The 22,005-nt window shown below is 39.6% G+C and overlaps 1 protein-coding gene across 1 annotated transcript in view; it reads left to right on the top strand.

Moving 5' to 3' along the window:
* The window catches only part of NAMPT (nicotinamide phosphoribosyltransferase), a 31,976-nt gene that overhangs the window by 5,119 nt on the left and 4,852 nt on the right, over nucleotides 1-22,005 (top strand). Inside the window, exons 2-9 of the mRNA XM_080392021.1 lie at nucleotides 6,733-6,889; nucleotides 8,191-8,294; nucleotides 11,635-11,763; nucleotides 12,243-12,401; nucleotides 12,757-12,893; nucleotides 14,920-15,145; nucleotides 16,376-16,495; nucleotides 21,768-21,908. Coding sequence (XP_080248147.1) covers nucleotides 6,733-6,889; nucleotides 8,191-8,294; nucleotides 11,635-11,763; nucleotides 12,243-12,401; nucleotides 12,757-12,893; nucleotides 14,920-15,145; nucleotides 16,376-16,495; nucleotides 21,768-21,908 — 1,173 coding nt within the window. The remainder of the gene's footprint in view (nucleotides 1-6,732; nucleotides 6,890-8,190; nucleotides 8,295-11,634; nucleotides 11,764-12,242; nucleotides 12,402-12,756; nucleotides 12,894-14,919; nucleotides 15,146-16,375; nucleotides 16,496-21,767; nucleotides 21,909-22,005) is intronic.

Genomic DNA, 22,005 nt, shown 5'->3' with positions numbered 1-22,005 from the left:
TATACATGACCTTGTTTTTTTAATGAGTGTGGATGTGGTCGCTTACAGCATCTCTGCTGATAATGTGCAGCTTCCGTAGGAATTCAGTTGCTTGCATGTACTTTCCTTAGCTTAGTACTGACTGAGCTCTTAACTTTTCTTTCCTCACCCCTGGTCCTCTTATTTTTCAGTACACATACAAGAGATGACGGTTGAACTGGAATACAGAGACATTAAAAGTGGTACAGGATTAACCTTCAGTCATAACCTGCATTAGCTTATCCCTGTCATCTCATAAGATCAGATACCTCCTGATATTCCCACTTTAGTTCTCAAACATTATCTTAACCTGTATTTGCTTCACTTCACACATAAACACACACCCTTTTTAATAAGGGGGTCTGGATTCTTTCTGAGGCTACTTTTGTAATTTGAAGCTCATGTATAACCAAAATAGTAAGGTTATACTTGTCTCTTATTTTTTTACTTACTTCAAGTGTCTTGCACTTTACCTGCTATTGTTGGATGCCCTTTTTGTGGAATTATTAAAAGATTGATTCTTCTGATGTTTCCTCTTCCGTTCAAATAAGCTTATAATTTTACCACGCTGACTTCTGGTTTGGTTTTCATTTCCACGTTTGTTTGTGTTGAGTATTCCTTTTGTGATTGCTTTGAAAGCTACAACAGCATCCTTGTTGAATATAACTGCTAGTCACAGTCGTGGTTGTTTGTTTTCCTGAAGGGGGTCAGCACTACCTTATAACTGCTGTCAGTTATGTCTCATCCCAGTGAGGCGTATCTGATAAGGCATTCCCTTTGTTCCCAAGTACTGGTTCACCTCCTCGCTGTTGTTAACGATGTTGTTTTCCATATAGGTTGTTGGCAGCCTTTGCTTGTAATTGCTCCATTGGCTAAACCTCGTAAAGGTTTAGGTAAAGCAGTGTTTCAATGACCTCTTTCCACAACGTTTTAAAATAATCATGGGGATCTTAGAGGTGATTTGCAGCATTCTCCCTGGTGTAAGTGCCAGAAGCACCACTGTGGTAAAATAAGCTAAATTGTACGTGGGGGTGAGGATCTCTTCCAGCACCAGAGAGCCATTCTGACACTGAACCCCACAACCAAGGCTCTCATTTTCGCTTGTCACATCAACTAGGCTGCAGTCAATTCTCACCTACGCTGGAAAGGCTGTAGCTCACTTCAGTGTACAGGCAGGCTCGTAGGACAGTGACTGACCCATACCTGGGCCCAGTGACTTGCTGCAGACCTGAAGTGAAGCCATCCAGGAAAAGTAATCATGTGAAAAGATGGTCTTAAAGATATCCAGTGGTAATAGCTAATAGAAAAGGATTAAATATATAAATCATGCATCTTACACTGATACCTCTGACAATTAGCAAATCATTTTCTCTCACATTGTTTTTGTTCTAGGGAAAGATACTATAAATGGGGCTTGTAACTCTCCCGTACACAGAATGTTCCAAACACACCCCATGCACAACTCCACCGGGGAAGGTGCCAGAAAGGAGTTCTGTTGGTAGTTCTTACACAGCCCCGGTAGGCAGATGAAAGGCACCACAACAGTTGTTCTACCTGCTTTCTGGGCTGAGATGGGGAATCGCTGACTTTTGGACTCGGCTGGTGACACTTGCTGAGTGGCCCAGCTACGAGCTTCCAGGGATGTGCTGCTTCTGGCCTGTCTTCCACCTGTCCCTCTGATTCTTCACGTTTGTGAAGTACCATGGGTTCAGTAGCTGGGTTCTGTACATGGGTTGCATAAAGATTTTTCAGAATGGCTCCAGAAAGTTCAAATTCTGTCGTAGTTGAACTGTTAACATCATATCAACTGTAGGCAAGATCCTGCTGCCTAAACACTTGGGGACTGGTTTTCTTCACCATAGGCAGGGCTTGGAAGCATCTTTCTGATGGTTCACGTTAGCACCCATCTGAGCCAGGTGAGCCCCAGGAATAAATCACTGATGGAGAATTTGGCCATGCCTGACCTCTCTACTTGTGTCGGACTTGCTTTTCTCATGTTTTCAAGTGGTTGAGTTATATAGACTCAGTCTTTCAAAGGAACTTAATTGCAGTTTCTTGTCCAACGGTGCTTGTAGATTAGAAGATTATTTGGCTTTTATGCCAAAGGTTTTCTTATCTAGCCTATAAAAATGCAGCCTTTACCTTAGTCATTCCTGTTTTGTGATGAATACCTGTTAAATCCTTTTTCTTATAATTTAACTGTTAATGTTTGGGGTGGTTTTTGGGTTGGTTGATCTAAATGCAACTTGTGCTTCATGGTTTTCCTGTTTTCCTCAAATGGCTGTTTCCTCAAATGGGTTTAGTTAAGGAGATGTAGTTGTTGTGGAAGTGTTCTTTGTTCAGATATACCCTTATTTGGATTAAATTTAATAAGAAGCTATCACAACTGGAATAAAAGTGCTCTATTTCAGTCATAGTACATAACCTTGTTGCAGGTGGTTGTTCCAAGGCTGTTTGTCATACTTTTTGTAGACAAAACCTAAACCACAGCCTTTGAACTGACTATCAAAAAGCATTTGAAGATATTTTGGGGTTTTGTTTTCTTGTAAGGGTCTCTTAATCCCAGTAGGATCTTTGGGGTTTTGTTTTTGGTTTTTTGTTGGGTTTTGTTTTTACCCCTACTGACTTTATAGTCACTACTGTATTCCTACTGACTTTATAGTAACTCCTGCCTACCAAGAGCTTGTCTGCACATGTCCTGCATCTGTCATCCCCTAACAGAAAGTACAAATTTATCAATACTCTCTTGATCTGTCAGACATAAAATACACTTCAAATATTTTACATTGTCACTGGTTGTTCCTTCTCTTCTTTAGAATACAGAAAGATGAAAACTTCGTCTGACAACAAGGAAAGTTCAGGCGTTTTTTGAAGCATCATTTTCATTGTCCAAGTGCCTTGTAGTGTTGTGTTGGGTTTTTGTTTGGGTTTGTTTTTTTTTTTAATTTGGTTGATTTGTTGTCCCTGGCACTCTTTGTGAACTGCTCCTGCTCCCTAGAGTTTGATCCTTTTTCAGACTGTTTTAACCACCAGGCATTTCACTACATACCAGACCTCCCAGCCATCGCTGTGGTGGATGGGTATTATTTCCCCGTGTCATAGTAGTCCAGAACTGCCAGCTAACGGTCAGAGCTGCTGTGATGTTTTGCAGGCAGATGCTCCTGACAGGTACAGTGCCCTCCCTGACAGCTTGAAAGCAAAACAGACAGTCAGATAAGTGAACAGGGGACACCAGGTCGTGGGCTTAACTTTTCACATACCTATACAGCATGCCTGTAGTAAGCCATGCTTAGCAAGTGTGGTGTCTTTAAATAGTGAGTTGTCTGCAAGAAGCCTTGTGGACACCCAAGGAGTGTTTCAGCTTTATAGATAAAACTAATGTTGAGGAATGTCAAAAGAAGCACAAGTTAATTTAAAATTGCAGTGGTAAAGTTTGCTTAGATCTAAATATCTTAATTGCCAGGGATGTGTATTTTTCACTGTCTAAATAGATTCTAATGTGTGAAGAATATAATTGAATCTTAAACATATAACTGTTGTAAAAGTAGTTCATGGGCTCTTTCAAGTACTTGAAGCAATTTAATTGATAAAATGACATTTTTACCATGCACAGAATTTTTATTTAGATTGGAGTCCCTAGAAATAACTGTCCTCTGGACATTAGCTGGTATGTATTTTCAGGTTAATATCTAATCTAATGACAGAAAAATTAGCTAAACCTGTAATTTCGTGTTTGAGGAAACCTGAGTGGGTTTTTTGGTAGGTAATCTGGAGGAGCAGTTTCCCCAGGTATGCTACATAAAGAATAAATCTGGTTGTTGGCATTCCAGCCTGATTTCAGCCCTCCAATTCTGATTTGCAGCCAGAGCACAGTGTGTTGTGATCATACTTCAAAGTAGAGCCAGAATGGGAGGTCCCTAAAAACCTTTGTATTTAAACACCGTAGGAAAAGGTGGCACCAACTCAGTGTGTGCACTGCACACCTTCAGCTAATTTGGGTCTGTAACCCATTTGACAGAGAGAAGCTTTTAGCTGGAGGAGATGTTATGAACTGCAAAAGTAAAAAAAAAAAAAAAAAATTAAAAAAAATTAAAAGATAGTAGCTGAAGATCAAGCAAATTTTCATCATAACATAGGTGTTGGCTTGAGCAACCTGCCCATACTTAGTAAGCTGGATGATTAATTTTTTTAAAGAAATCTTGAGTAGGCAGTCTCATGCAGATGTAGTTTTCTTTGTTTTGCTTGAACTGTTGTAGTAGAACAGTGTTACAGTAGTTTGCTCTGGAGCTTCTCCCAGGGAATTCAGATACCAGTTTGGGGAATTGTTCTTGGGCCACCTGCTACTGTACTGTACTGGAAGCTGGTGGGCTCTGCGAGCATTTACTCTGAAATCATGGAGCTGGAGCATGCCAGTAGGATGAAGAACAAAAACAAAAGTTGAACGGAGTTCCTGGGTGATACAATCACATCACAAAGATTCACCAACTTAAAGTTCAGTCCCAGTCACAAAACACAGCAAAATTTTTTCATCTAGTTGCTGTAACGGACTGAAAGTGGCAAGCGTGCAAAGCGAGGAGTTTCTACTCGCCATGCCCCATGGTGAATGGACCTGCTCGTGATCTGTTCCGTGCTCTTTTTCTTGGAGTCCATTTAATGCAATTTTTTGTAAGGGTGTTGGGGGGGGGTGGGGTGGGGTGGGGTGGTATCCTTATTGCCCTTAGAAAGACATGTCAGCCAGCGTATTTTTGACTGCTCCAAGGTAAGGGTGGAGGAGGTTGTGTGGGGGTGTGTTTTGGTTTCGTTTCTTTGGTTTCCTTTAAAAACACTATGATATCCTGAGGAGAGTTTTCTGTGAGCTGGCAGTGTGGTTTACTTTTTTGGAAGCTCTGTGTAGAACTAGGAAAGGACGTGTTGTAATTTGTGGAGTGAGAAATTTAATAGCTAGAACTAGATCTAAAAGCCAGGTTTTGTCTTTGGGACTGACATTGCTACTGTTCAGCGTTCGGCGTGCAAGTGCTGGTGGAATCGGAACAGGATAGGTGTGTGCTGTGTGAAGTAAAGGCAGAAAACCTGCAATGACAAGCTTGGGTTTTGTTTGATTGGCCTTGAAAACTTGATGCTGTTAAAGACGATGGAAAGATCTGCAAATCTACCTTTTTGTTATTTGGAGGTTTTCTTGCAGCATTGGAAACACGAGCGTAGCAGCGTTGTGCTGGTATAGGAGAAGGAAAAAATTCACTTGAGCAGTCTAGTTTGTTGACCAAACTGAGGGAAATACTAGGGATAGATGGTATCTGAGAAGAAAAAGAAAACTGTATTTTTAAAACACTTTAATACACAGTTTTAGCAATATAGGTATGGGAAACCTTCAGATCTTTTATTTTGAATGTGTCAGGGATACATTTAAAAAACCAGGATGACAAGGAAGAAATGGTAAAACTGTTTTCTAATTCCTTGTGATATCACAAATAAAATATTTAAGGTGATTTGGAGTAAGAAGTAACAGCAAAAGACTTATATGTTAGAGCATGACTGCCTTGTAAATATGGGGGTTTGCGAAAAATTCAGACGTGACTTTTACACCTTTTGGGGTTTTGTTCTGATGTACGATGGCACTTTACTTGGCTGTAGGAAGAGTTTTCCATTATGAAACATACAGACTTGTTCACAGACTTTTCATCATAATTTCAGAAAACTTTTCATAGCTTCACCTTTGGGAATGCCTTAAGCTGATTTATGTATCTTGTAATTTAAATATCGGTAGTATGAAGTTAATGTCATCATGTAATCTTTATGTTTAATATGGAATTACGGACTTTGCATGGAGTTTGCCTTTTACACATCAGGAGATAAAATCTTGCAGGTTTAAGTTGTTAATATTTAGAGCGTACTTGCTTCAAATGATGCATTACTCTAAGTTTCTGGGTAGACTGACTATCAGTAGCTTAAAAAAAAGCTGCTATGGTTGAATCCAGCATAACACTGTATGTTCGAATGCCCAGTTTCCATGTAGTCCATGCTTACAGGCTGCAACTTTTCTGCTTCCTTCACACTGATCGTGAACTTTCTTAAAGATTGGGAAAAGACCTCTGCCTAGCAAACTTACAAAACCAGTAATGCTGTTAAGCTGGTTTTGATGTAACCAGGGCTTGAGAAACCCACTGTGCTCACAGTGAACGGGACGCCTGGGTAAAGGCCATTGCCAATGCCTCCTGGAGTCTGGATGGCTTTTATTTAAACTACGTTAATATGGCCTTCAAAACTTGAATCGAATACAAGCAGGTACTTCCACTTTGGTAGTGGCAGGCGATTTTGTGCTTCCCGTAGCTGTTTGATTTGGCCAAAGCGCAGGAGAGCAAAAACTGACCCGGCATGTTGGTGCTCAGGGCTGATCCTAAAATCCTGCCCAGTGGCTTTCCTGGTTAATGAAAGTGAAGTCATCAGGGGAGTGGAAGAGCTGACCGTGAAGATTACTCCAAGGGGAAAAGGTTGACACAGAAGGAAAAATAAGATAAGGAAGAGAGTCTTTTGAACTGCAAATTGAAGGTGGCTGGAAAAGGAGAAATCCCCTAAGTATTGTATAGAACGTGAATGGGATAAATAATAATAATCCAGAAGAGCTGTGGGTTACTCTAAGCTGTAACGTACAAACGTGATTTCTCTTGTGCTTTCTAGTGATGTCTTGAGCTCTTACTGAAGTTTTTCTTAATGTAGGTTACACACTACAAGCAATATCCACCTAACACAAGCAAAGTATATTCCTACTTTGAATGTCGTGAAAAGAAGACTGAAAATTCCAAATTAAGGAAAGTGAAATATGAAGAAACTGTTTTTTATGGTTTGCAGTACATTCTGAACAAATACTTAAAAGGTAACTGTCTCAAATTCCAGTAAAACTTTACCTGTAAATAAATACCTTAGTATTTCTCAAGCCTGGAGTGTCGTAGTTGAAACAATTCTAGGTTATCTTCATACAGTGTAGGTGGCGACACGCATAAGACCTTATTTATTTGATTCTTAAAATGAGATGCCCACCCTCGTAAAATGATATTGACTGTTTAATTCAGATACCTCTCTACTATGTTATTTATGCCAACGATTTATTAAAAAACAAGAGGTGTTTATATCCCAACTTCAGTGGGCTAAAATGAATGGAAATCGAGCAAGACTGTGCATACAATCACAAGAAGATCAGAGATTCAAGGGAAAATACATTTTGTGTTTTGAATTTAAATTTTAGTCTGTATTTACTGGCTTATTTGCTGTGTAAACTAGTAATGGTTTTAATTTCCCCTAAATTTTGGTTGCCACTCAGCTTAGATCATGGAATATGGCAGCTATGTGTGAAAGTGTTTTCAATATTGACAACTTCAAGAGTAACATCTGAAAATTCCTTGGTGCCATTTAATGTGGTGTGTGCTTTTTTGCATTATGTGCAAATATCACCTGTTCTGACCTAAATGCGAGTTGCCTTCTGCCAAGCTTTAGAAGGAAAGCTTTAGTCATAGGGCTTTCATAGCTTTGTCTTGATCCAGAATCTGTAAATCTCTGCCAGTTTTGCCAAAGATTGGAATTCCACTATAATCAAAACACTGGATAATCTTGTTTCTTTTCTCTTTAGCAATCTGAGGATTTTTCTCTAACGTTGATTTCCAGTAGATGATTGATCCTACAGCAGTAGCAACGCTTATTCAAATAACGTGGTTACTCTTGTCAGTTCCTATTGCAAAGTGGTCAAACAAAGACTGGTTGTAAGGCTTCTCCACGGGAATTCTCCCTGGAGCAGCGTAGCTTAACCCTTGTGCTAGTGTGGCTATGTCTTGTTGCATGTGCCAGCTTGCACAGTCATCACATTCCTCTGGGAAAAGCACTGCTAATAAAACTCTTGACAGGTTGTTGTCTGTCATAAAAAAGTAATAATCTCAAATTGTTCCTGAGTCACCCGCAAACCACAAGTGTATTTTGTCCTGGTGGTTTTCCTGAGCATCTTAATCTATATAATAAATGAAAGTAAAATTTGGTTTTCACATAGCTGGTATACTGCATTTGACATGTTTTCCATCTTTTTGTGGGAGGCTAAGACTTTTCTGTGTCTGAACCTTTTTGTTATTTGTTTTATAATTTGATGACTATCTTAAGTTTCTAAGCTTTCATCTGTTTTTGAAACCACAGGTAAAGTGGTGACCAAAGAGAAAATCAAGGAAGCCAAAGAAGTATATAGGGAGCATTTTCAAGATGATGTCTTCAACGAAAAGGGATGGAACTATATTCTGGAGGTAAGAATTTATGAAAATAGTATGAGATCATAATGAAGGATTTATGAATCAACTGTAGAATAAATAGAGCAGTCTCTCCTTTTAACCGTGATAGTAAAGACTGGATAAATTTAGCTTTTTATGTTTAGTGTACAGGGAGTAGCAGCTGTCAAAGAATAATCATATAATTGTAATTCCGTAGAGAAAAGTAATTTTCATCCTTTCAGATGCCAAATACGGCTTTGCAGGTAATAAGGATTTATGGCTGTCGTCAGCCAGCTAGTCTTAAGTGAGGGCTTGTTGGCAAGTCTCCGTATGTAATATAGTGCTTAGTGGTTGCTTGCATCATTTACATTGCTTTCTGTAACTAATCATAACCATTTTTATTCTAATGCAGAAAGCCGTACAACCTCTTTCATGTGTAAATAGTTCCAGAAAATACATGTTTTGTTAAATTCCTAAATTTTTCAGAGATACTCAAATTGAACTTTGTTATGAAATACAAGGCTTGAGCACTTCTGACACACAAATACTTCCAAATTAAGTCTTTCCACAATTATCCTCTTTCCCTTTTGTTTAAAAAGGTGTCAGTCTTCAGGTAATTGCAAACATCTTTTCTCGAGAAAAGCAGCAGATTCAGACTAATAGCATTCATCAGAGCTGTTCTAATCTCGGCAGATTAATTAAATGCTAAGTTTCATTGTGGGTTCTAGTGAATGGATATTTTTGGCATTTGAAAACACAGGTTTTAGTTCTTTGCATTTATTTTTCCCTGGATACCCTGACTGTATGCATTTTATGGTGGCATCTGTCTATGCATGTCATCATGCAACCAGGGTGGACCATAGGGTGTGCAAGAGAAAAGTGACTTTCAGTTAAATGTTGCAAATGACAGCAAGGTAAATAAAACTGCTATTTTCTAAGAGAGTGAGAGGTGTCTAGAGGACTTGCATCTCTTTCAAATAAGTACAGATGTGAATTCAATCCATATTTGTCTTTAAGCTACATTATGCTTTGTGAACTGCTCTCATCTGTGTTTAAAGTAATCTTGATCCCTCTTTGGCTAAACTGGATTAATACACTTCTAATGCTGCATGTCTGTCCGTGCTGAGTTTTAATGTGGTTTAACTAATTCCGTTCAACTTTTGGTTTAGTGAAGGGAAGCCTTCATCCATACCCCCAGTATACACTGTTTATTCCCTTGTCGGATTTTCTTGGTAAAATCGTGCATACGTAGAAACAAATACAGCTTCCACTTCTTGATCTTAGGTGCTGATGGCTCTCAGACTGGAGGTGTATGTACCCTTTGGGTCTCTGTATGCCCTTATGTACCCTGCTTCTGCTCACTGAATTCCTGCATATATTTACATACCTACCACTGCTCGCTCTCTGGCTCTGTTACCTAATGTGTAGTGTTAGGTAAAGTGGAGGGAGCAGTAGCTGTATGAATGAAGTGCAAAAATGTACATGCATGAATTTGTACTGAGAGTAAATGAATGAGTAAATACTGATAGGGTGAAGGGGTGGAAGAAAGAAACAGACAGCCTGGAGAATGAGGGGGTCGTGTAGAGGCTGAAAGTTGGCAGAAATTGATGATGAGTGATAGAGATGTAAGCCCTAAATGATACAAGTTGACTTTACTTAAAAATTTCGAAAAGGGCTATAATACAGTGCTGTGCATGACCATACTGCTTTTTTTTCTGTGGACAAAATCAACACCTATGGCAACTTTGAAATCTGTTTTTTTTCACTTAACTATACTTTGTTGAATCATTAATAAATTATTTTGAGCCTTTTTGAGGGCTTCATTGGCATTTGTTAATCCAGAACTGACATCTCCAAGTTTGCTGACTAAACCCTGTGCGGTATATAAACACAATTTGTTTCAGTATATTACCCTTTCAAAGAAACTTTTAAACCATAGTGTAGAAGAGACTTCTAACATGTCTTGAGCGCTGGAGAATATTTTGACGCTGCTTATGAATCTGTGTAATATCTCTGAATTGAAGCAATTTTTGTTGCCTTTAAAGGATATCTCATGAGAAGTTTCCCGACAAAAAAAAATCAATACACCAAACATTTTGAGTATTATCAGTTTAGCTTGCAAAGTTCTAAAGTTCTTTCAGCAAGTTATAATTAGTCTTTTAGAGTTGCTGTTTGCAACTTACTTTTTCAAAAGGCATATTTCACACAATCTTTAGTCCTTCAGGGGTGAAAGACTGACTTTGACAAAAGAATGATGCTTCAAGATGAGTTTTCATGATAAATGAGTAGTTGATATGACAGAATACTTTCTAAAATAGTTATTAAATGGATCCTGGCCTAATAAACTAACAAAGCACACATCTATACTAAGCAAAACTAGGGATTTTGTTGAAGGCCTAGTGTCCTGGTTTTGGCCTCGGCAGAGTTAATTTTCTTCCTAGTACCTAATGCAGTGCTGTGTTTTGGGCTTAATATGAAAATAATGTTGATAACACACTGATGGTTTTGGTTGTTGCTAAGCAGTGCTTACACCAAGTCAGGGGCTTTTCAGCTTCTCAGGCCCTGCCAGCAGAAGGCTGGGGGGGCCCAAGGAGCTGGGAGGGGACAGGACTGGCACAGCTGACCCCAGCTGACCAAAGGGATAGCCCAGACCAGATGTCACGCCAGTATATAAACTGGGGAGAAAGCCGGCCAGGAGGCACTGCTCGGGAGCTGCCTAGGCATCCGTTTGCAATGGTGGTGGTTGGCAATGGCATTGTGTGTTACTTGTTTTGTATATTCTAATTCTTTTTAAATCATTATTATTATTGTTCCTTTCCAGTCCTATTAAAGAGTCTTCATCTCAACCCACGAGTTTTCTCTCTTTTACTCTTCCAGTCCTCTCCCCCATCTCGCTGGGCAGGGGGCAGTGAGCGAGCAGCTGCATGGGGCTTAGTTGCCAGCTGGGGTTAAACCATGGCACTTAGATAATACAGCTAGACTTTTTTCAGCTTACTCCATGTGAAAGTGCTGAAGAAAACTGAGTAGCAAATATTTCTTGTTCTGCAGGTAGAACTTGTGGGTTTTTATACAATATTTAAGCCTTCCTGACTCAGTTTGCAGAAGGAATACAACTGATAACCATCATTTGGTTTGATAAAAGAGACTATTTTTTAAGTTACAGGATTTTCCACCTTTTTTGATAGATGCAGATTTTGTTTGTTTACTTGGGCTTGTGGGTGTGCAAACAAACAACGTTATTTTTAAGGTTAAAAAATGAAGAAAACAAAAGCTTTATCGATAAACTTGTAGCCTGACTTTTATCCGTTGCAGTCAAATAAAAGAGGTAGGTCCTAATCTTTCCTGTTATCTAACAACATGACTATTTCTTACACAGAAATACGATGGCCATCTTCCTATAGAAATAAAGGCTGTTCCTGAGGGCTCTGTAATTCCCAGAGGAAATGTTCTTTTCACAGTAGAAAACACAGATCCAGAGTGCTACTGGCTCACAAATTGGATTGAGGTCAGTTTTGAAAGTTAACATGTTTTTTCTAAGTAAATATTAATGCACTTAAAGGCTGAATCCTTTATTGGTTTAGGGGGAATCTGGCAGCTTTAATTTTCTGCTTTAAGTAAGCCTGGGTTCTGTTTTTAGTGCTTTTACGTAGACCTTTCCCCCCTAGCTGGCAAGAGACTGTAGTAACTTTACAGGAAATGCACAACAGTACTTTAATTCACAAGGAAAGGAGGATGAGGAACAGGGCGTTGTGTGTCTTGTAGCTCAGGAGCTGTAACTCCTGAGGTGGCAAATACCTGGTCTACCTTAGAAAGGTGTTATAAAGGCTAATTACTTCAGCCCTAAAGCAAACTGTTGAAGGCATCAGTACTTTCTGAGTGGGCGGTGAAAATAAATAGATCTTTTTGTGCCTGGTTAAATGCCAAGTGGGGATTTTTATTAGGTGTATGTTTGCTTAGGAATTAATGTGATGTGTTTTGTTTTAGACTATTCTTGTGCAGTCGTGGTATCCAATAACAGTGGCTACAAACTCTAGAGAGCAGAAAAAGATTTTGGCCAAATATTTGCTAGAGACTTCTGGCAGCTTAGAAGGACTGGAGTATAAACTGCATGACTTCGGTTACAGAGGAGTTTCTTCCCAAGAGGTGATACTACTTATCTCATAGTCGGAGAAGTGTAATTGTTCTTAACCATAAAGGACAGTAGTGTGCATCTGTTAACAGTTGTGTCCCTGTTCAGCGGTGAAACTGTGAATGGGGAGAGCACGCTGTGTTTGGACTTGGGGGGGGGGCAGGGGGTAGATATGTGTCTGAACTGTGAGCGCTAGGCTGGGAGAGCTTTTTCCTATATGGAAGCTGTCCTTCCTGTGTAAATGCATGAAGAGGGGGTTGGTGAAATGGGAGCAGTGGCAGAGTTTTGCTGCTACAAACTAGTGCTAGGTGGTGACTGGGTTTAGGCTTCTATGCTTGGTGTGGCAGCTGGAAGTTGCATCTTTTTCAGACTGCAGGAATAGGAGCTTCAGCTCATTTGGTGAACTTCAAAGGAACAGACACTGTAGCAGGAATTGCATTAATTAAAAAGTACTATGGTACAAAAGATCCGGTTCCAGGATATTCTGTTCCAGCTGCTGAACACAGGTAAGATATTGGGCTATTAAACCCTTTTTAAAAATAGATTAACAAAATGTACTTTTTTTCTTATCTGTCTTTGTATGCAGAAATATTAAACTGTTTCACTTATACAGTAGTAACCGTGACTGATCCAATTGTTGAGGCAGAAGTTCAATACTGATGCCTGTGTATGTTCTAGGGGCACAAGAGTGGCACGATTGTTCTTAACCATAAATGTGTTTTTAAATGTTTTTAAGTATAACCTTCTTATCAGTGTCTAAGTAGATTTGAATTATTCTTTTTAGAATTAACTTGAAGGCCTACTGATTAAAGTAGATATTGAGGATTTGTGTTGTGAACTTAATTTTTGTTTTAAACAAAAAATTATAAAATTAAAAAAGCATAGTAGTTGCAATTCTGGACTCTCCCCACATCATGTTTTCCCTCCAGAAGTTCCTTTAAAGATTTCCATCCGCATAACTAATTCAGCCAATGGTAAATCCTTGATCTCGAAGAATTGTGAGAGTGTTCTTGGGAGTAACTGATCTCAAACACATTGAGATGAAGAGCTCTCATTTTTTATATCCAAATCCTGTACAAGGTCAGGAGTGAATGCAAATCGTTGGACTTCACTTGCATGTCTGCATACTGGAATGAACAGAAGATAAAGGAAGGGACAGTTATGCTTTTCTTAGAGTACAAAATCTGGTGCTTTTAAATAGTGAATGTTTTCACTTGCGATTGCAAGACAGATACTGGAAAGGCTTACACGAATAGCCCTTAGAGGACAGTGATCATCTTTAAAGGAATACTGCTTCATGTAGCTCTGGACCATTGCTGTAGTGCTGTTCTAGAACTCCTGCATCAGTAGAAATTATAGATGTTGTCTGAAACATCTTCTCTTAGCTTAGCTTAATACTAGTTAAATCCAGAAATGATGGCCCAAGCAACTATAAAATTCTTTGTAATGGAAGCAAACACATGGAGTCAAGAGAACAAGCGTCTTTTGCATAGCATGTTGAAATGGTGGCATAAGAACAGATGGCTTAAACTGCCCTAACTAAAGTTTGCATTGCCAAACACAGGCTGCAGTCACACCTTTCCAAGTTAGTACACAAAAAGGGGTCTTGTGCAAGAGACCAAAATTTTTCCAGAATTGTTCTACTGTTCCACAGCCACCAATGTGAGTTGGTGGTGTGAGTGTGGTGCTCGCCTCTGGTGTGCCACCAGGGTTATGCCTTGGACTTCCCCAACCTCTTTGGAAGAAATTTTGGGTTGTCTCTTCACTACTGTGACCTGGGGCTTGTCCACACAGTAGTTCATGCTAGCATTTTACAGTAAAAATCCAATGCCCACAAGCTCTTACTACACACCCGTTCTTTGTGTGAGGGTGTTTCTAGGTGTTCACACACAGGTTTAAGTCACTTAAACTGGTCTGTGGTGGCCGCATACAAAACAGCTACCGCCAATCCACTGGCATTCCATAACTTACTACCTCTTAGCAACTCTGGTTTACGTGCTTGCTTGTACCCTTCTACCAAGGGTAATGCCCTGAGGTTCCTCTCAAAGAATGTTTGTATGAGTGAGGATAATAGTTTTATAGCACTGTTAAAACAGAAAAGGCATTGTGTTTCCTTCTACGACTTTTCTGCCATATGCTGCTAGTTCCCTGCTTCCCATTTTGCAGTCTGAAGTTGCCAGAGCAGATGTTCTGTACTTGTATCTGTAGTTCCCCACTGTCTGAATTTCAGGTTTAAAAGAGAAACTCTCTCCCAAATGTGTAAAAAAAACAAACAAAAAACCCCACATTTATATGTGAAAGGAGTTTCATGTGTCAAGTGTTTGAGTTGCCAAAGATAAATCCAGGGTGCTGTTTATTTACTACATAGCATATTTATTATCCGTGCAACACAGGGCTGATAAGACAGCTTAAGCTATGTGCTTGTAATCATATTGCCTATTGTTATCTTGAACTGTGCTGGTAGGAAATACAGAATGTGTGATTTAACATATAAATGCTGCTCTAATATGGATTTTTCAATTGGCTTTACAGTACCATAACAGCTTGGGGGAAAGATCATGAAAAAGATGCTTTTGAACACATAGTGACACAGTTTTCTTCAGTGCCTGTATCTGTGGTTAGTGACAGCTATGACATTTACAATGCTTGTGAAAGAATATGGGGTGATGACTTAAGGCATATAATTGAAGCCCGAAGTCCAGAGGCACCGCTTATCATTAGACCAGATTCTGGGAATCCCCTTGACACTGTTTTAAAGGTAATCCTTGTTTAAGTCATTTGTATATAAGATTGGGGAGTGCAATTGTTTGTTTTGTAGTGACTGGCTAACAAACGTAGGAAACATAATGCTCTAACTTGGTACACGTAGCGTATAGTTAATGCTGGGCAATTTTGACCTATGAAAAAATGTAAACATTTACCTCATCTCAATATAGATATGGAAACTTTTGCAGTCTAAACAGTTTGATCTTTTTCATCAAACCCATTCTTGCATACCATCCTTGAAGCTTTTACAACAGTAACTAACCAGTTCTGCTGGTCTAACAATGCCGGAATGATTCTATAAAGAGAAACTTTCATCGCTTAAATTAAGTGGGAAACAACTTGAGTATTAATGAATGGCAGGCCAGTAGGACTTATTACCAATGAGTTTAGGTATCTTGGCATCCTGTTTTAATGTTTTATGCTACAAATACAAGTTTAGCACTCTTCTCCCTTTTGTAAGATGTGCATTTAAGTCAGTGGCATGTGACCTCCAAGCTGAAAGATGCTTCTCACCACATAGCTCTTTAGAGAGCATAATGATTGTTGCAGTTCTGTAGTAAAAGCTTTGGATACCTCTGAATTTGAGTAGCTGTCAGCACTATTCTAATAGAAAGTAGGGGAGACTTTAGTTGTGTTGGTACTCTATCAAATCAGATCCATACAGCTTTAACACTTTTTTTTTTCTTTGGGACAAGTGACATATCCCAAATAGGAACTTTGAATAATCTTTATCAGAACTGATAAGAAAAACTTGTAACTGAAGTGTTTAATTTAAATTATTGGTCGCTAACAAAACCAAAGAAAACTAAAAGCCTCATCTAACACCTTAAGGGATGTCAAAAGAAGAGCAGAACCTTCAGCTGACGCATTTAACAGCAAAAACTCACAGCAACCAAAGAGGGAGAAGAGGGAGGCATGGTTTTGATTAGCTCTTTGGGTACAAGTTCGTAGAGGCCATATGGTCTGTGACTGCTTTAATCTGATGGCTTCCCCCACAATGGTTGGCATGCTTTTTGTTTGTGTGCTGCTGTGGACAGATTTAGAACAGGATATGTGGATTTATTTATGAGTTGGTTTGTTTGCTTTTTTGCTGGTTTTGAGTGTTTTGGGGTGGGTTTTTTTGAGAGAGAGCAAGCATGACTCAGTGTGGAAGTCGTGTTTCTGTTTTGGAATGGCAGGTTTTTATTTTTATTTTGAACTGTCTCCCTTCTCTTTTCAACAGGTCTTGGAGATCTTGGGGAAGAAGTTTCCCATTACGGAGAATTCAAAAGGCTACAAGTTGCTGCCACCATATCTCAGAGTTATTCAGGGGGATGGTGTGGATATCAACACATTGCAGGAGGTAGGAGATCCTGTTCATGTGTCAGGGTGACACTGATAATGCTGATATTTAATCTGGACTCTGTTACCACTAGTCAGATGCTGCAGCAGAGACTGCTGACCCCACCCTGCCCTTCATTCCAGATGCTGGCAGCTATATCCTCACATGTAAAACAAATTCATTAAAACTCCACAGGGAATTTTTAAGATTCATAAAAAAACTGAAAGGCATTTCCTAATCCCCCTGTTGTAACTCTTCTCCTCCCACTGTCTCTCCTTTTGTTTGCTTTCATCCTGCTTGTCAAATCTAATTCAAATCAAAATCTGGCAGTGTTTGGTCCTTTCATTGATATCTCAGGCATACTGTGTGATTGCTGTGCTATAGCAACAGTAGTAATTAAGGGGTTTGGCTCATTAGTTATGTACCATCTGAAGTGTGCTTGCACTCAAATATTGAAGGTGTAGTTTTGAAGAAGACCTTTTTTAAAAACAAGGGTAAGGGTTCATTGATTTTTGGATAGTGGAATAAGGATTGGTGAAAGCCCAGGCAACATGTATAACAGGTTAGACTGTAGTCTGAGTTAAAAGTGCAATTTCATCAAGGCCAAAATTGGCTATTTAGTACATGCTGCATGCTTGAAACTAGTTATAAATTCACCACTATTGACTAGATGGAGATCCTAGGTAATATAATGTGGCTACGAAGGTACAGACTGCAGTAACTGCAGATGACAGAGGAGGATGACTTGACTTTTATCAGGTTTGTCCTGTATCATTCATCTTCAGCTGTATTAGAGTTCAAAAACAGAAACAAGTTGGATAAACTTAAGATTAATTTAACTTGATTTTATTGACACTTGTCTTAGCTTTCTAGACTGACACATCCTTAGATTCTTCTTAACAAAGTTGACTTTTGCTGGTTCTCAAAATTAGAAGCAAGAGAGCCATCAGGCTTGTTCTTTAGTCTGAAACTGCATATCTGACATGGGCACCCATGTGAACCTCAACAACAGAACTCAAATTTGTCACTTGGACCCTTGGAAAGCAGTTAATACTGAGATTGTTACCTGACATGCGTTATGGTTTTGCTCCTCCTCCAATAGCCTTTAAAGCAAATTTTATTTTGCTTTTTTTTTTTGTCCCATGTGGCTTTTTGAGACTGTACAACTGTGCTAATGAGTTTAACTGAACACAAGCAAGAGAGGTTAATAGCTGGAAAGAAAGTTTTCACTCAATACTAGGGGAAAAGGGCTTTATTTTTTAAAAAACTTTTGCCTGTTCCTAACAACCATTTGTCAGGACTGATGCCTGTATTAGGCAAAGTAGGTTGTCACTGAGACTTTCATGAGTCGTAACAGGAACGAAACTGGACTATTAATTCGTTCTTGTATGGAACTCAGTGGTTACTTTCTATAAGTTATACTGGATGCTTATATAACATTGATTGTAATCAGAATATTAAAACTAGTATTTAAATTTTTTTCATTAGAACTAGAAATGCAATGCTCTCAAAGTTCTAAATAGAGCAGGAAAATAATTCCGGTAGCGAATGGGAAAGGATGACGTAGAAGGAGCAATTCTTTGTTCAGATGATCTGCCTGTTTACGTGTTTTCCTCATTGAACTGTAACTGATTACGGGGGGAAAAGGCTTCCTGTAATACGTAGAAGAAGAGAGCTGAAGATGTAGTTCCACAAGATGTGCAGAGCAGACATAACTCACTGTTGCCTAGTGGCTGCCTTCTCATCTCTTCCTGACTCTGTAACCTTGCTGCACACATCATGTCAGCTTTGGGCATTGAACTGCCAGTCATTAAACTGATTTAGCCCACACATGTCGCAGCAAACTCTTTCAGCTGAAAGCAATCAATTTTGTGGTTTAATGAATTTAATTTGGCCCAAAAAAGGGGCCAGTACTCACTAGCCCCATACAGGACAGGGAATAAACTGTTACTTTGAACTGGGAGAAGCAGTCAGGAAGGAAAGAGACACTTCTCATTTGACAGCAGCAAGTTATGTTGGAGCAAAAAGATTGTAATCTTGCAGCCTAATTTTAGTTATGTTTAAATTTCGTGGATCTCTATCTTCTTTTATCACCAAAACCAAGTTTACCATGCTGCCTTTTGGAAGACAGGGTAATAGCTTGCCGTCTAAAAAATGAACCAACCAAACAAAACCAACCCAACCCCAAAACCAATCCAAACCTGAAGTATAATTCATCCTTTTTAAAAAGGATTTTACGTGAACAAATATGAATATTGTTGTGGCAGTCTTTTCGTGCCCCCCCACCCCCCACTTATAGCCTGTGCAAGTGATTATTCTAATTATTCCATATCAGCCTTATGTTGTAGGTGTGACTTATTGTTACGGATCACATGAAAGGTAATGGGTACAATAGGAAGATCTAGATGAGTAATGACCAATCAGTCTCATGTAATGATCCAAACTAGCTGAAACAACAATATAGAAAACAACTTGGAGTATAAACTGGATTTTAAAATTCTTTGTTTTAATAGGGGATGCTGGTAGAACAGGTAAGGAACATTTTCTGACTTTCTTTTAGCATTTTCACTTTTAAAAATCATTCCAATCTGCTAATCCACAATTTACTACACTTTCAAAGGATTTTCTTTGAACATTCAATTTCCAGGTGTCTTCAAATTTTTACACAAAGAAAATCCTCTAATCTGGAGTCACAGTTGGTATATCTAATCATGCTCATAATGGTCAGAGGAAGCTGGTCAAAATCTTGACATCTGAACTGTTCTGCCTGTATAGGTTTGAAAGTGCGAGACAAGAAATTGTTCTGTGTTGTTTCCCTTTGGGGGAGGCTTGAGTTGTTTCACATCTCCCCCTTTTCTTCCCTGTTACTGCTGCTGTTTGCCGTATTTTCCCCATACCTAAGAAGCTGTTACCTAGTCCTCTGCTGCACGTCACTGGTAGTCAGAGCTGTCTTTCAACTTAGTCTCAATTTCCCTTCCCTTCCACCCTCACCAGCCAAAGATCAGTCTGAGTAAGGAAATCCCTTGGGAGAGAGTGGAGAGGTGGAAGCCAGCTCTTCACCCAGGGTGAGTGAGGAGTTGTGCCTGTGGCCCGAGATGAACAAGCCATCTGTAACTGAGAGCAGGAACACTAGCTGAAAAGGGGTTCACGTTTCTTCTCACACAGGCAAGAAGGTTAAGGGGCCGTGGCCCACCTACGCTGTACTTGGGCTAGCAGCTGTTAACCTACAAGTATCAGTGAACATCAAGTCTAAGCTTCGTGTACCTTGGTAGGATGTTGCTGATACCAGGTGGTTTGCGCTACATCTTGTGGGCATGTTCAAGCAAGTTCAGTGTCAGACCTGATCTATAAAACTGGATAAGAAAGGAGTAGAATGCTGGCTTAGGCTTGGCCAGCAGTTCCTGTGGCTTCAGGCTTGGTCAGCATCTTGACAGAACTTGCTCAGAGTCCGGGTGGAGTTTACATACATTTACCCCTTCAAAAGGCAGTGCAGGTAGGCAGGGTGTGTATCCGAGCCCAGTCAAGGCTGGTTCCTTACGGTACTACAGGGCCTTATGCTTAAGTAGAGGGTATGCAAAATCCTTTTCCTTACCCTTTCTTTGTCATCTTCAGTTACTTCTGAGATGCTTAATTAATTTCAATCCTTTCTACTCCCTGAGTACCCCTGACTGGTTCCAGGAGAACCTAATCACCTGAAAATACAGATTCCTTTTGTGCATGGTCACTGTCTGAAAGGGTATGATGATTACTGCTAAAATCAATAGGATTGACACATATCAAGGAGGTATTTGTTCAGGCTACAAAGCTTCCAAAAGGTTCTCTTAAAGGAAGGTCATGGTGCTAGGGCCTGAGATTCTTTTGCTTGGCTTCTTAGATGAGGCTGAGTAAGCTGGTACCATTAGAATGATGAAAACTTATCAGTGAGATCTCTACTAGGGAGAAATCTGCTAAGAAAAGTAGTGGGGAGGTGTTCAGAGCATACCCTGAAAATGTTACGGCTCTGCAGTCCGCCTGCCCTGTTGGCTGGCCTCTGTCGGGCATTCAGGCTGAGAGTATCTGTGAAGAGACTGTATGTGACTAACTGGGTAAACAAAATACTAGTATGCTCTTTCATTTACGGTAGCTACCCATTTGCCACTGCCTTAGTTGGAATAATCTCTTTTTCTTTTTTTCCTTTTTTTTTTTATGAATGAACCTTTAATTTTGACTTAGCTGTCACCTAAAAAAAAAAATGGCTTGGCATCAGTAGCTCCTGTAATGGTCCTGTTCAGTGTTACTGTGGCATTTCTTTTTGGTGCAGGAGGCTGAGATTGCACAAAGGATTACCAGATTTCTGGCTGTGTTGAGTTCTGAAACTGCACTGTTCCGCATAGATCATGTCCTTCCATTCTGCCTCTCACCTTCCTTTTTTCTGGATGGATGGGATTTTTGTTATTTCAACTGCTCTGAAGTTTTCTCACCCACTCTTGTTAGTAAAACGTTTAGGGGATAGGACTTTAAAGATGCCCTTATTGGGGCTATAGCCATCATTTCAGGCTGTCATAAAAGTAACAGGCCAGGGGAACAGATTTTGACCATTTATGAGCATGACAAAACTAGCACCCATTACTTCAGGCTAGAGGATGTCATGTTTGGCTGGATAGAATGAAGGTGGGGGGAAATACTCTAGTAAGGTTTAACTTGGCTGTTGGGAGCAGTGTAGCTCACATTGATCTGTACCTGCCTGAGGAGGTGGCAAAGTGAACTCTTTGAGCAGCTGTATGTATTTCCATTTCCCATCTTCAAAACTGCTAATCTGATTAATTCTAGTCAGTGTAGTTTTTCAGGAGAATTGCTCTGTTGAAGTCACTGGTCAAAGTGAATAACAACTCTCTGGAACGGATGAGCAAGATGACTGCATTGTTTCGGGATACACGCTATGCTTTGAGGTCTTCCCATAATTCAGAGAAACTGGAGGGCTCTGAAATAGCCCGTGAAGTCTCTTTATTTTCTTTAAAGTTTTCATTGTCTGGGCATTAAGTTACTGTGCTGCCCTAGTGTGGGAAGTATGTATGTTGGCATGGTAATAGTTTTACAGCACAAGCTTTCTATAATTGCGCCATGCTGGAATCACAAATAAAAAGGCAAACAGCGAGCCAAGTATTGACAGAGTTGTTACGTACATCTCCTGGAAACTGAATGTTAGTTGGTTTAATTGTCTGTAAAAGCATCTTGTTTAAGTAGTATAATATTTTTATTGAAAAATGGCATGGCCTAGAAGTATGCTTTGTCATAATTTTCTTTTTCTTATCAGATTGTGGAAGGAATGAAGAAGAATAAATGGAGCATTGAGAATATTGCCTTTGGATCTGGTGGAGCTTTGTTGCAGAAACTAACCAGAGATCTCTTAAACTGTTCCTTCAAATGTAGTTATGTGGTGACCAACGGTCTCGGGGTATGTTTTTGTACAACTTCTACTACTCTGTTTTCAGTAGAGGCCTCCCTACTTAAAAATCTGTTTGATGTTTCCTGTTACATTACCATCATCTGCA

The sequence above is a fragment of the Falco punctatus genome, assembly GCF_963210335.1.
Source record: "Falco punctatus genome assembly, chromosome: 6".
Taxonomy (NCBI): Eukaryota; Metazoa; Chordata; class Aves; order Falconiformes; family Falconidae; genus Falco; species Falco punctatus.
This window is presented reverse-complemented; position numbering and strand designations above follow the sequence as displayed.